At 42.8% G+C, this 15,809-nt stretch overlaps 1 protein-coding gene across 2 annotated transcripts; it reads right to left on the bottom strand.

The window, feature by feature from the left end:
- Positions 1-8,509: 8,509 nt before the first annotated feature.
- On the bottom strand, positions 8,510-15,593 carry LOC311147550 (cytochrome c oxidase subunit 4 isoform 2, mitochondrial-like). Of its 2 annotated transcripts, none has more exons than XM_084184299.1 (5): positions 15,500-15,593; positions 10,240-10,342; positions 9,448-9,612; positions 9,236-9,367; positions 8,510-9,111 (listed from the first exon to the last, which is right to left on the bottom strand). In XM_084184299.1, exons 2-5 carry the CDS (start codon positions 10,340-10,342, stop codon positions 8,978-8,980), a joined length of 534 nt encoding a protein of 177 aa, XP_084040425.1. In that variant the 5' UTR covers positions 15,500-15,593; the 3' UTR covers positions 8,510-8,977. The 2 variants fall into 2 exon arrangements, with proteins under 2 accessions (XP_084040425.1, XP_084040424.1); XM_084184298.1 differs by having other exon boundaries at positions 15,437-15,589.
- Positions 15,594-15,809: the final 216 nt, after the last annotated feature.

The raw sequence follows: 15,809 nt of genomic DNA, 5'->3' as shown, positions 1-15,809 counted from the left end.
ACCAACCATGGGGGGGGCAAATCCTCACAAGAGGTCCCAGAATTTACTGGGGACGAGAAATGCTTGATGTAATTAAAATGGAATCCAGGGATAGAAGAAATCTCCATTATGTAACCAGGTGGAGGGAGAGGTATGGTTTTGAGGGACGTCTAGACGCAGATAAACTCGAATCCATGCTTAAACAGATACATAAGGTGTGTAAAGGAGAAATAAGCAGTGAGAGAGAGAGAGAGTAGGAGGGGGCCAGTACCCACTGATAGCCTTACCTAATCTATTGGCGGGGAATGAAAGGGGCCCCAGCAACCTTAGATGTATACAGTAATAATAATAATATGCCATTTAGCAGACAGGCCATGAACACAGAGGACGTGGCCAGAGCGGTAGAAGGAATGACCCACCCCAAAACAGGAATAGTAAGGTTTGGGCTGCCGTTAGAGGGCAGTGGGTTTCAGGGGATGCCCAGAGGACACTTTTGCCATGGGCCGATCACGGAGAGTATGTTGGGAAAATAACTGAATTGTGTAATAGCCTCAGAGAGACATGCAATCCATTATGAGCAGAATAACAGACAGGACAGAGCCAAGAAAGAAGGCAGGAAGAAAAGAGAAGTGAGTGAGAGGGAAAGAGAAGTGAAGGTTGAGGTCTCCGTGCCTCCCCCAGAGCAGAGGGCAGAAAGGTTATATCCAAACTTGGCAGACCAGGCATGGAGAGAAAATCCAGATGATGAATACGTAGGGAGGAGAAGGAGAGTGCAGGGGAATAATGTTGCCCCCCCCACCGGCCCCACCTCCCTATGAGGAAGAAGGGGCTGGAGGAGGAAGGGAAGATGAAGGTGAGGAAGAGCCAGAGGTAGAGGAGTACAGGACAAGGGCAGAGAAAGTCAGACAGGAGAGAAAAGAGAGAAGAGAGAGAGAGAAGTCCATCCCCCAGCTTTGAGCGTGAGGAAGAGGAAGATAAGGCGTGACTAGTCCTTGAGGGAGAAATAGTAGACTCTAGTGGGGGGAAGACTAAGGAACCCTTTGATCCAAATTGTGAGGTGTTTGAATTGGCTACTATTGACTTAGCACTTCAACAGGAACAGAAACCTTATTTGACATTGACAGTAATGGGTATGAAAATTAAATTCCTTTGTGATACGGGAGCCTGCAGGACAGCAACCTGTGCAACAGACAAGCCAGATGGAGTCAGGATTGATGGGGAGAAAATCATAGTGCGGTCTGCCTCTGGTCATCAATTTATTGAAAGGTTATCAGCCCCAATAACCCTAAAACATGACCAATCAGGATGAGAGGCAACCATACCCATCCTGATATCTAAGCTGTGTCGGGTAAATTTACTAGGACGTGATGTAATGACTAAATTGAATGTGGCTGTCATTTCCGCTGAGAGGGGAATGAAAGTACACATAGTCAGAGACAATATGGTGGTCTGTGGGGAAGGGGAGCCATGTTATTGGTATAGGCAAGATTTGTTTAGGGGGGGAATAACTGATATTCCCCGAACCTTGATGGAACTTGCTGATGATGTAGTACCAGGCCCCACTAAAATGTCCCCCGATGACCTACACTGTACTCTCTGGTATAACAAACACCCAGGTCCAGATGCAATTTATGAGAAAGCATTATTTAAAACCACAGAAAGGACTATAGCCTTGAAATGGTTTCACTATGACAACACCCACGCAGTAGTGGAGGTGGAACTAGGGCCCCAAAGTCAGAGACTGTTCAGGGAAATATGGAGCCCACATGTGTCCCTAGCAAAGGAGCCAGCAGAGGACTGGAAAGACATGGGCCAGTGGGTATCCAAGGGTAAGAGGATCACTGATTGGGTCAATATTGTGAGTGGCGATCAACACAGCCCATCCACAGATAGTACATTTAGATGAGAATAGCAGATGCTGAGGAGAGGAATACCTGTTGACAGAACAACAGGAGTCAGACTTAAAAGAAGTTCCAGAGCATTTGTGGTCCCGGGGTCCAGCAGACGTAGGATTAATAAAAGGGGTAATTCCAGTACAGGTGATATCCAAATCTAATCATAGGCCATATCAGAAGCAATACCCTATGAAACCAGAAGCAATACAAGGTTTGCAGTTTACCAAGAGCAGATTGGGAGGGACCTTGAGGGAGGGCCAATTCCCGGGGAGATAGTGAGGCCAGAAACAAAGGTGTTTTTTTTCAGTTCTGCTGGGAGTACATTGGATGATGGGGTTTTGTGTTGAATTAGAGACAGTGAGACTATTAGTCAATACCTAGGAGAGAAGAGAGGTTACGTTAGCAAAGACAGACAAGAAGGAAATAGTAATAGTGGAGACAGGAGTGAGTGGAAGTGTTACAATTGTGACAAAACGGGACATTTTGCTAGAGAATGTGAGGAACCGTGTAGTTACTGTGCAAGGAAAGGGCACCAGTTAAGAAACTGTAGGCAGAAGGGGAAGAGAGAAATCAGGAGTCCTCATGACCTGGCTGTTTGGTTGTTGTTTTTTAATTGGGGTTTTCAAAAAAAACAACACACCTAGTATGATGTTTATAAAGCCTTGTTGTTTCAATTTTGGGGGGTTTTCAGCAGGTCAAGGGTGATAGGTCTTAGAGGAGCACACAGTGAATTTTATGGAGTTTTTTAGGTTTTGGCTGAGTTTGGGATATATATGATTTCTTATTAGAATTAATGTCATGAGGATTAATGAACACTTGGGATAAGTAACATTTATTAAATATTTAGAATAATGGTAATGTTTGGTATACTATGGGATGGAATTTCAATTGCCTCTGAACTCTGTTTCAACTTTCTGGTGTTAATTAATCATCCACACTGGTAAATTCTAAAGGCATGAGAGGAGGACTTTAAGATAGTTTATTTTACCAATAAATAAAAATAAGGGATGGCAATTGGATGATAAATTACCAATATTACCTAAGTGATTGTTAGGTAGGTGATAATATTGACACATGGGCAGTGACATGTGTCAAAAGGAGGGATGGATGGTAGAACAGATTAGACAACACTTTGTGGCATATGGGATTACTCATTATAAAAAAAAATATATATAAAATAAAAAATGTTCAAGATGTGTTATCTGTGCTCAAAATAATCACCAGGGCAGACAAAGGGCACCTCAGGGTGAGTATCCTCCGGCTAAGTACCCTTTCCAGCAATTGGAAATGGATTTTATAGAGTTATCACGGAGTGAAGGGAAGAAATTTAGAGTAACCCCAGATAAAGATGGGTTATCCCCCTTTGAGAAAGTGTTTGGAAGACCTTACAGAATGCCACAGTTGGCAGGACCAGACAGGCAGACATAGAACTAGAGAGCACCCTAGCAGAACACGTGAGAAGGTAGTTTATTAACCACACCTGTATGTCAGAGGTTTTGTGCCCCACAGGTGAACTAAAGGAGAAGGTGACCCACTCTATCTAACCAGGAGACTGAAGCAGGCCTGGCGGGAAGGGCCCTACCAAGTACTACCTTTGCCAGCAGAATAGCTGAGAGATCCATCTGGGTGCATGTCACTCACTGCAAAAAGGTAAACCCAGCTACACCTGACGAACAAACACAGAGTTAGGAGAAAGAACCGATCACCACTAGGGCTCGGGGGTTGGCTCCTTAACGAAGATTCCCTTACCCTGTCTGATCATCCCTGTGTGAGTTCGATAGAAGGTGAAGCAATGGGTTGGCTTCTGGCGTCTGACATGTTCTCAGGGCGAGGGTGGAGATTCACAGGTCTCCCGACGGTAGGTAGCTGTCTGATTGTGGGGGCCATATTCCTAACACACACGGACCCTCCTGTTTCAGCCAGAAGTGGTAGTTAACCTAACACAAGTTGAAAAGGCATAGGAGACAGCTAGACGTAGGGAAAGGGGAAATACTAGGGACTTTAGGGAAGGACATCACCATATGTATGTCACCATGTACATCCTGGGACTATGTAGTTGCTTATACCAAGCGGGGGGGGGGGGGGGGGGGGATATGTCAATCTCCATACACAGTTTAGGGACAGGTGTAGTATTGTGAAAGTAGGGAATTATCAGAAATGGCAGTGCGACCCATATGAGGGTAGGTACTGTCTGAAAGTCTGAATTATGCTAAAACAGATTACAGACCTGACAAGTGAGATATATTCTTCAACTGGGGCACCCTATAGAGTAAACCTCTCTGAGGGAGGTAGTGAGACAGTGCAAACTATAGACCTGAAGGAAGTAGTACAGATGGAGACGGAGTAAATAGATTTTAACCTGTGGTTGGAATGGATTCAGTATACGGTCTAAAGAGGACTGTTATGCCTGTAGGACAGCCAAACCAAGGTTAACAACTACTCCGTTCCCCTTGACAGGCTTTAACTCTGTGTCAGGTTTATCCTCCATGCAAGCCACCTGGGAATGTGGTGAAAGAGTCTTGTAGTAACTTGCACTTTCTGTATCCCCTGATAACAAAGTCACCCAGACCTAGGTTGCCTCCGTTTGAAGTCTCAGGGGATTCTTATTATTGTTTTTCTAGGACTAGTAAGGATAGGATACAGGGTAGGGCATCTTAGCTCCTGCTCCCACACAGAGAATGTCACACCTAAAGAGACCATGACTAATCTCTCCTCTTTGTTGCAGCCAGAGGATTTTAGGAACCAAAACCAGGCCCGTGCTGACATCTGATGGTTGTGTGGTGATAACAGATTGTGAACTCACCTACATATGCAAAAAATCAAACGTGTCAGAGACTGGTGAGTTGTCACGTAGAAAGTAGGACCTCCTCCTGGGATCCTTTGATGAAAGGATATATATTGATGGGATAGCAGTACCTCGAGGGTTCCAGAACAATTTAAAGCTAGGAATCAGATCGCAGCTGGGTTTGAATCAAGTATTTTCTGGTGGTCAACAATTAATAAAAACATAGATTGGATGAATTATGTTTACTATAACCAGCAAAGATTTATAAACCACACTCGTGATGCAATAAAGGGATTAGCTGAGCAGACAGCGGCAACTAGCTTAATGACATGGCAGAATAGAATAGCTTTAGATATGCTTTTGGCTGAGCGGGACGGAGTTTGTGTTCTGTTTGGATCTATGTGCTGTACTTTCATCCCCAACAATACAGCACCGGACGGGTCCGTGACCAAAGCGCTTCAGGGACTCACCACGCTGGCGAACGAACTGGCTGAGAACTCTGGTATTGATAGCTCCATAAACGGTTAGTTTGATAACATATTTGGTAAATGGAAAACTATTGTTGTAACTATTCTGGGTGAAGTTATAGCTTCTATGGGTATACTTGTTCTTTGTGGATGTTGTCTTATTCCCTGTGTCTGAGGGTTGGTGAGCAAGGCGGTTTCCCAACAGATGGTGAGATACGGCCCAATCCCGGACTCCAACTGAAGGATATGACCTACCAGGTTTGGTGGAGGACGACGACGATCCAGATAATTTGAGACTGGATGTTTTCCTAGAACTATAAATCTCTAGTTTAAAAGTTATTGTAATGATCTTTTGTGTATTAAAGTCTCATTTTAAGTATGATGTACTAGTTACCATTGCTAAAAAGTAACGTTACGCTTTTAATCATGGGGTAACACTGATGAACCTGTAATGTTTTTATATGCAAACCAACTTATATACTTCAATGAGTGTGATTCATTTCTATAACAACATATATTTTGTATGTGTGTAATATTTAGTCAAAGGGTGGAATTGATATATTAATTATTAATGACTAATTATTACACCCTGAAACTGTGTATAATGTGTTAGAAATGTGTGAGTGTAGGACCAGTAAAGGCTATGGCATTGAGCCTCTATTTAGCAATGTGAGTAAGAGTTAGGCCAGACAACAAAGACAACTGAGAAACTAAGATAAAGAGGCCTCCCAATTTAGGGAGGGGAGAAACTGTTATGAAAACATGGTGCAGAATATTGTGAGAACGGCAATAACTGAGTAATGCAGGGAGTAGGATATGTGTGTATGTGTGTGTATGTATGTGTGTATGCATGTGTGTATATGTGTGTGTGTGTGAACTGAAGGTCAGTAGAGCAGTTTTAGAGTGGAAAACTACAGCCCGCCTACAGAGGGGAGGGATTTCTTTTTGTATGACGTATGAGTATAAAAGATGGACTCTGAAATTGTGATGGCAGAATTCTCAATGAATAAATATCTCTGACTATGCAGACCGGGACTCTGGCCGTTACTTAAATCCCAAAAGACTTACAACCTTTTGGGAGACGCACAGAGAAACTGAAATAGTTTGTTAAATAATTCACTTAACAGTTATCCAAACTGGAGAGAGTTCTGGTTAAAGTGAAGTTTGTGAGGATCACGAGAGGCGGCCTTGTTTTGATATTTTGTGGTTCTGCAAATCAGAAGGAACGTGCGTTGTGTGTTAATCGATTTGAGAAGTTTGAAGTGTTGTGTGTGTCGCTTCGGAACAGGGCACCCATTAAGGGTGTTATATCTGACGTTTCGTGGGAAGTAGATTTGGAAGAGATGAAATATATTCCTGGAGTGATTGAAGCACGTCAGATGAATCGAGTGGTGAATTGGGAAAAAGTGAAGAGTTTCTGTTCTTTAGTTTTTTGAAATGGAGTCTTTCCCTAATGAAGTGCGGTTAGGATATATTAACTACAGAGTTAGAGCATTTATCCCAAGAACAATGCAGTGTGAACATTGTAAACCTTTTGGTCATGTAGAAAGTGTTTGCAGAAGGGAGAAGCCGAGATGTACAAGATGTGGAAAAGATCATATTATGTGTTATAAAAGTGAAGAAAACGTGACATGTTGTAATTGCGGAGGGAATCATGAAGCCACGTCTTCTGAATGCCCCACAAGGGTAAAAGAGAATGACGTGTCCAAAGTCAGGGTTGTACAGAGCATTTCATATGCACAAGCTGTGAAAAGGGTTGAGTGTTTGAATGTTGCACCAGAAGAGTCCATGGTAGTGGATGGGCCTTCACTGCAGGGGTTGTCTTACACCAAGAGGGTCCTGACATTTTAAAGGTTAAAAAGGTGGACTTTGTGGCTTTTATCGCAATGGTGATAAATGGCACTGCCAAGGTGGAGAAAAGATCTAGGAATCATTGTGATTGCGGCAGAGTGGTTCCTGGGGGCTGAAAGATTTCACAGCAAAGGAGTTACATGGAATATTAGCAAAAGTCATACTACCTTCTAAGGTCCTAGAGCATGAGAAGGGAGATATGGAGAACTAAAAGAAGGATGCAGTGGGAGCTTTGGCAATGTAATATTTTTATTAGGGTGGATTGTTAGAATCACTATTAAGTATGGATATATTTATTTACATTTTGGTTTCAAAACGTCCAGTTGGTGGCGGCAATACAATTTTTGGATGTAGTCCGCCATAAAACCCACAGAAGAAGAAGAAGAAGAAGTTATACTCCAGTCTAGTGGGTGGCGATAATGCAACATTTATTGGATGCCAACCGCCGTTAAACCTCATCGAAGAAGAAAGGGTTAGCGTTTCCTTACGGCCATATCTCCATGTTACAGCGCTTGTTTACGGAAGACAGACGGAAGAGAGAGGTGACCACCTGTGTTAATTAGCTATCTAGCGTGCCCTGAACACCTGTGTGTAAACGTAACTGGGGAGGAAGCGCAGTTGGTCAACTGGAGGCACAAATAGTGTATGGATCTCTGCAAATCGGCTAACGTTACGATAAGTGTAATTTTTTATTTGAAAGATTATTTCTCGCTGATATGAAAGATAAGGGCCATATGTTTCAAAAACTGTTTTGCAAGCGATGATTTTTGACGTTTCTAACACAGCGTCGGAATTGTAGTTCACACGCCCAGCCGTGGGCGAAGCTAACCGGGTTTTCGAGAGCTAGCGCGCTCGGAGCACCTGTGTGTAACCGAAGAAGGACGCCAGAAACGTGTTGTAACTGAAAAATACTGTCGGCTGCAACTGTGTTAAAGCCGGTTAAATAATAATTATAATAGTATCATAGCTTAGTAACATTTAAGATACTTTTCTGATGACTTTAAACTGTTATTTATGATATTTGGTGTAAAGCATATTGTGTCCATTCAAATGGTCTTAAATTTCATCTTTACATTGTGCATTTTGTAATTCATTGTGTTTTGTTTTGCGTTTTTTGATAGAGAAACAACTAGAAACGCCACGTTGAATGGTCTGTTTCTATGTCTTACTATTCCAATGTAATGTCTTAGATTACGTGCAACTGAATAAAGACCAATTTGGAACACTGACATTTTATTTTGGTGGTTTGGGAGGGATAAGGGGAAAGGCAAGAAGACATCCATTGAGGAAAACTCTAAAATATTAATGACTTGATCCTAAAGGAGAGAACATCCAAATGAATATTATTCTGTAAGTTAATTTAATGGTGTCCCTTACCTGTAGTAATGATGCTCAGAGTCTCAGGCCATACATGATCTTTAACTTGTTTGCCATCCATCTTCACACCTAGACTACTTAATAGTTTTCTACTGAAAATGCTCATATTCTTTGCAATGTTAGGACAGATTTTATGGAAGGAAAACACAAAAAGGTACAAGGATTATGATTTTATTTTGTTGTTGTCATGGAGTAATACAGTTTTTATACATTCAATACGGTGGACCATTTTAGAGTAGAAATTCCCTTAAAAAATATGCTTTCAAGAGTTTCACAGCAAGAGGATAAAACAAATATAGGCTACTGTGTTTTTAGTTAGTGTTGAATGTGTCAGGACCACCAAGGCAATGGTACATCTCACAATACTCACTTGGGGCCAAACCAGACACACTACCACAGGAACACTAAAGCAGAAATTAGGTTGAGGACAAGCAGCCCATAATATTACTCTTATTTTCTCAGAGAGAAGGAAACAAACAGTTTTTAGTCATTTATTACTTAAACAGTAAGAATGGATTCAGATGGATTGCCGCTATGGTGGGAGGGGAGGCTGTTGGCTGAACAGAGGCTCAAGGTGTCAAGTCGAACCGTTCCTCCTTCCAGCAGTGGTCTATTCCCTTCCTTTACTTCCATTGTTTGTTCTTGTAGTCCCACTGGGCAGAGAAGCCCTCAATTGGGTTGACCCGCATATCCAGCATCCTCTGGATCTGCTTAGCCTGCCACTCCTCACCAAAGGTATGAGGTTGGGGTGGGTACACTGTGGGACACACAAAGGATAAAAAAGGAACAGCAAGTTTGAGGATGGAACAATCGCCCATCCATGTGTGATACTGGCTTGAGGAAGTCTATCAATTTTAGCAATCAACCATGAGAAGTCTTACCATAGTGGCCCTGCCAAAAGACCACCAGACCAGTGATGCCAAAGAAGATGAACATCCCACCGATGACAGTCTTCCACTCATGGGAGGGCCTCTTCATCTCAGGATAGGTGTGGTTGAACTTCAGCCTGTACACTGGGATAGAGGGAGACATTTTAAGAATAGCAGGATTGAAGGCTGTGACATGAGAAGGAATGCGAGGGGGAGGGGCTTACAGGCAATTTTCTCCTCCTTGGACAGTGCAGTCCAGGGACCCTTCTCCTTCTGTTTCAGGCTCTTATCCGTAGAATCGAGGACATCCTTCCATGGTCTGTCTGGCAGAGGGGTGTCCAGACGATCCCAGTACATTGGCTGTGACATGTCCACCGAGTCGGACACCTCTACAGTACAGGAGAGATAGGAGATGAGATATGTGAGGGGGAGGTTGAGGTAAAGGGAGAGGTGGTAAGGTGGGGTTTAGAGGTTTATAGACCTCAGAGCATTGTCTTACGTCAGATTATGTCACTCCTACGCGACACAGGGCACATGCACCAGGGCCCCCAGATAGCATATGGTAGCAAAATGAGTAGAATTGCAGGAAATGTGCTTTTGAAGTTGCAAAATTCTATGACAAAATGTGAACAAAAGCATGAGCTGAGCTATTAAACAGCAAAAAAAATCTCTGCCCCATGACAAAAAGTGTAGAATTGCAGGAAATGTGCTTTAAACTGGTAACATTTTCTCTTAGCCTCATGATAAAATGTGTAGAATAGCATTATAAAACAGCACATTTTTCAGTCTGCACAATGGCAAAATGTTTAAATGCAGTAACCTTGCTGATTTCACCCTGCTCCGCAGCAGGCGATATCATTTCAAATTCACCTTGCTTGAATACAAGTAGGCCTACACAACAAACTAGGCGTACGTGTATTGTAATACTTTTTTGATACAGTTTAATTGAAAATAAACAAAAATAATTTCCTACAGACAATTATGCATGCAGTGCAATGAACATGAAAGAATAGTACCGTGGTGGCCATGGCTTGACATCCTCGCGCCACTGTTCGTCAGTGCCACCACCACTCGCTTTGAAAGCAAGCACGCCACGCGTCCTGTTGTCAGGTGAAGCATCTGAAAGACAGGTGAGGAACAGAGATAGAACAATATTTATTCCCCCGTCAAAATATGTCTCTTAACTGACCAGTCCGTCTGGAGACTCCCTCTTTCATGGTGACTAGGTATTTGAACAATAACCAGAAACTCCCCCTCTGCACAATGCTGTGAAAAAAAGGTTTCAGATGAAATAGGGACTTCAAAGGCTATTTGCAAAAGCAGAGCATGATTTGGAATGGGTCCTCAGATCCTCAAAAAGTTATACAGCTGCACCATTGAGAGCATCCTGACTGGTTGCATCACTGCCTGATATGGCAATTGCTCGGCATCCGACCGCAAGGACCTACAGAGGGTAGTGCGTATGGCCCAGTACATCACTGGGGCCAAGCTTCCCGCCATCCAGGACCTCTATACAGGCGTTGTCAAAGACTCCAGCCACCATAGTCATAGACTTTTCTCTCTGCTACCGCACGGCAAGCGGTACCGGAGCGCAGTGTCTAGATCCAAAAGGCTCCTTAACAGCTTCTACCCCCAAGTCATAAGACTGCTGAACAGTTAATCAAATGGCTACCCGGACTATTTGCATTGACCCCCCCTTTTGTTACGCTGCTGCTACTTGCTGTTTATTATCTATGTATAGTCACTTTACCCCTACCTACATGTACATATTACCTCAATTACTTTGACTAACCTGTACCCCCGCACATTGACTCGGTACCGGTACCCCAGGTATATAGCCTTGTTATTGTTATTTTATAGTTTCTTTTTTTATAGTTTTATTTTATTTCGTAAATATTTTCTTAGCTCTTTATTTTTCTTAAAACTGCATTTTTGGTTAAGGGCTTGTAAGTAAGCATTTCACACCTGTTGTATTCGGCGCATGTGACAAATACAATTTGATTTCAAATCCATAGGCAAAGTAACTAGGCTCGCCTTTCTTCTTCTATGGTATTACGGTGTCTGCAAACAAGCGTTAGAGGTGCATGCCGCCACCTACTGTAGGGGTGGCAAACAATCGAAAAAATAACACTGTGACACAAAAAGGGAAGGGAAAAGGACGAGGAAAAGGGAAGAAAAATTGCCCTACCAACTAACCCTACACCTATTAAAACCTCACCACTATTCCACTACTTAGCCCTATCTGATCCTACACCAGGCCAATAGCCTGGGAGGATGGGACACTATCGTTCAACACACCCTGTAACTCTTCTGCAATAAAATCTCGTACACCCAAGTACTTCTCTGCAACTGCCACCACAATATCTACTTTCTGTGATTTACGTTCCATTTCTGCGTTACAGTTGATAACCAAGGCTATGAACGCTAAGAAACCAACCTTACTGAAACACGTTATTCCTATCACTCAAATTGGCCTTGGCTTACTCACAGGGATACTCTCAGGATTCCTCGCCCTGGACCCATCTTCCTCTACTACTCTCTTCACTGCCTCAACATATGACACCTTCTGTACTACTCTGATCCTGGCAACCTCAACTTGCCTTTCTCTCACAGGACACTTCTGATCTCCAGCACCATCAGTACCCCTACAGTTAACACACATACATTTTTCCACCTATACTACACATTCCTTTGTCTCATACCCTCCTGCACACTTCTCACGTCTAGGAATCTCCCTCCTACAAACTGCTGCAAACTGACCATAAGCTCAGCACCTAAAACACCATAATGGGTTCAGGACAAAAGCTCTCATGGGATAATTGACACATACATTAGCTTGAATTTGTCAGGTAAAGACTCAGCAGGATCAAAACTCAGCAGGACAGACGGTGTCTTCTCTGTTTCACCACGCTCTCCACCAGGTCTGTGTCGCACCAAATGGCAGTCACAGACACCGGGAATCTTCCATTTCAGTTCTTCCTCCTCAACACTTAATGCCACGCCTGTTATCACTCCTTTCAACGGTGCCCTGCTCCGGAGAGCAAAGCAATTCACAGTTATTGTCCCTAGTCGCGTGATGCGGAGCACCTGCTCACTCTGGACGGCAGAAACAGTCTCCAACCTCTTCTCCACCCAATTTGACACCACATATGGATCAGCCAGAAGGCAGCGATCCACTTTCTCCAAAAATGTCACTCCTACTGGACTAGAATCATCTGCTTCATGACCACCATTGCGAGACTCAGAAGCCTTCTCCACACCTTCCTCCCCACACAATTCATCATCACTCTCACACAATTCCCCTCCAGAGCTACTGGAATACTGCTCACCCTGCTTGCACTTGACACCACTCACCCTCACCCCACTGTCTCCCTCGGAACTCAACTCCTGATTTATCAGGCGGTGCTGCAGCCTACTTCCCGTGGCTATGGGCTAGCCACATCTAAACTTAATGTAAACAAATTACAGAAGTTACATGCACCAAATATGGAATATTTGACAAACAGAATTGGCTCATTGCCTTTAAAATAGATTTAATGAACTTATTTAATTTGAAATCACTAAAAGAATAGTGTTTTATTGTCTAGTGGGCTGTATGAATATTTCGAAGCCTCATTACCCTTGATTTGATAATGGACTCTTTGAGAGTGACCATGAAGTTGCTTGGCACCAATATGTTATTTATGGTAGGTAGGTTTAAAAGTCTTGTTATGGTGCCGTAAGGTGCCTTGGATGAACTTCAAATCCAGGCTTTGTCTGGACACCTAGTTATCTTTTACAGTTAATTACTCTTTAGACCCCATTCCCAGGCTTATAGTAAACTAGATCAGAGGGGTATACTACGAAACAGGTTTGAGGAGTTACAGAGAACTTTGGTCAACTCTGAGTTCAACTCGGGATAACCGACACCCCGAAAGTGGCTCACCTTTTAGCCAGGTACATTTCTATGGAAACGAAGCCTTCAGAACTAATCTGCTCCAGGGCAGGCTAACTCCATTTATCCTGAATGAAGTACCTGAGCCGCAAGTTGAGGACCAATGAAATCCTATTCCCTCCCTCTCGCAAAGATTGCATCATCATCCCATTCATTTGAGGAAGATGACTGATTCAATATTTGATTAATCTGTTCTTTGTTCGTATTTCTTTTATATATACCTATCACATTGCACATTTAGTAATGACAGAATGCATTTGAAATTTCATGCACAGTAAAACTTTTGTAATACAATTATTTTATCATAGGAGTGGGAAAAAAAGGTTATTGTGCATTAATAAGCACACCAATGCACAAAGAAGGCATTAATGATAAGTAATAAAATAAAGACTGCACTTCTAAAAGCCTATTTCACACCATAGCCTGCTGAATTTGCAAGATAGCTTTTCTTTCATTTTGATTTCGACACAAATGAAAATGTGGCTCTAACTCGCCCATGGATTGATGTTTCAGCATTGTCTCAATGAAGAGTTTGGCATTTGACTAGCAACGTGCGACATGTACACGCAGTTACAAGCCTGCAGGCTTCCCAGTCGAAACAGTTACTTTTTTTCAGCTGTTCGCGCACACAACATTTTTTCTTGAAGCAAGTCGAAGTTCGGGTAGCCGAAGTCTACGCCCCTTCGTCGGTGATTGGTCAATAGTACTACTCCTATTAGGAGTGGGAACTATGGACGGGATTCTTCAATTAAGTGTTTCTTGTCATTCAACAAGATGACTAGTTTTCATGCACATTTTTTTCACTTGAGAAATACTGCACCAAACAATAAGTTAGATGTAAAAATGGGTAACTAAGACCTCCTAGGCAAAAAACGTCAAAATGAATTACAGATTTAGATTAATTCGGACTATTTTGAGGAAGTGTATACTGGCTATGTTGTTGCTACGGCGTCTCAAGAGGGACAAACATTAATATTGCCATTTGTTTCTTGTTTTTCAAGCGAAGTTTTTCAAGCGGAGTATGCTAGACTTTCGCCTAGCTGAGTTCTGCTAGGAGCAAAACAAACCTAGTATGTGGGCGCCTTTTGCGGCAGGCTGACGAGCAATATCCACCGTCGTAATACGGATGAAGCCTGAGCTGGAATGTGAAGCTAACTGAAGCTGGCTAATTTGAGAAAACCCTGAGTAAATCTAGCTTGCATCGTAGTATACCCCTCAGCTAATTTAGGGTATTTGTTTCTATTGCAACAGTCTAATACGGTCTCTCTCTCACTCTCTCTCTCTCTCTCTCTCTCTCTCTCTCTCTCTCTCTCTCTCTCTCTCTCTCTCTCTCTCTCTCTCTCTCTCTCTCTCTTTCACACACACACACACACTGAAGCCAAGAAAAATGGTGGAAACTGGCAGTTGGTCAACATCAGCAACCATGTCGCCACGTCCTTAATGACCTCCAAACACAGTTCGGCGGACTGTCAAACAGACACATCCATTACATTAACCACTTTATGAGACATTTATGTAAAAGAGTTTGACATACATTTTGAGTGTTGTACTCTAAAAAATGCACAAAGAAACTAGTTTCTTGGATCTGTTCAGCCTTGGATCTGTACTCCTTGATAATATGTATGCACAAAGAAACTAGTTTCTTGGATCTGTTCAGCCTTGGATCTGTACTCCTTGATAATATGTATGCACAAAGAAACTAGTTTCTTGAATCTGTTCAGCCTTGGATCTGTACTCCTTGATAATATGTATGCACAAAGAAACTAGTTTCTTGGATCTGTTCAGCCTTGGATCTGTACTCCTTGATAATATGTATGCACAAAGAAACTTTGTGCATACATATTATCAAGGAGTACAGTGTGAATTGTTGTCCAAATATGGAGTTGCGTCTGTCTTTTATGGCGGAGATGTTTGCAAATTTAACTTGTGGAGTCTTATATGGCCAATACCCTAATGCATCATCTCAAAAGGCATTGAGAGAGATTACAATTATTTGTATCCTAATACAGTACCACATGCCATTAACACAATCCCTTTCACTTTCCCTTCCACAACAGCCTGAGTTGGTATGTTACCAATGCTCATTCCTTTCGTGCATTTCGAAACATTTTTGTATTCTAGAAGTCTGTCTGCAAAATCTGTGTTAGAGTTCACTTAATTCTGCATGGCCGCTCCTGACCCAAGTCAAGGGTCTAAATTACCCCCCCACCCCGCCCCTGTCTGACCCAAATAGCCAATCCTCTTTGACCCCAGACGTTCTGAAGCCTTCAGGTACTCACAGTTGTCCTGAGAGTGGACCTTCAGAAAAACAAGATAGACAAAAAAGAGCAACCCCTCTTCACCTTGCTTTGGCACACTGTTGCTGTGTCTCAGCCTTGGATCTTATCGCCAACAAACGATCACACTGACCAGGAAAGAAGTGGAAGGCGGGTGAGAGAAGGGGAGGGCTAGAGGCAGGGAGGAGGCGGGTGAGAGACTGAGAGAGACTAAATGAGTGCAAGTAAACAATCTGAGAAAGCATGTGATGCTACTGGCAGACTGGACCAGGGCTAGGGTTGCACTGTAAAATATATTTTACAGCCCCTGTATGTGAGGCTCATGTCTTCTCTCTTTCACTCTCTCTTTAATCATCTTCTCCTTTCCACCTTCACA

Source organism: Coregonus lavaretus, assembly GCF_964263955.1.
Source record: "Coregonus lavaretus genome assembly, chromosome: 20".
NCBI lineage: Eukaryota > Metazoa > Chordata > Actinopteri > Salmoniformes > Salmonidae > Coregonus > Coregonus lavaretus.
This window is presented reverse-complemented; position numbering and strand designations above follow the sequence as displayed.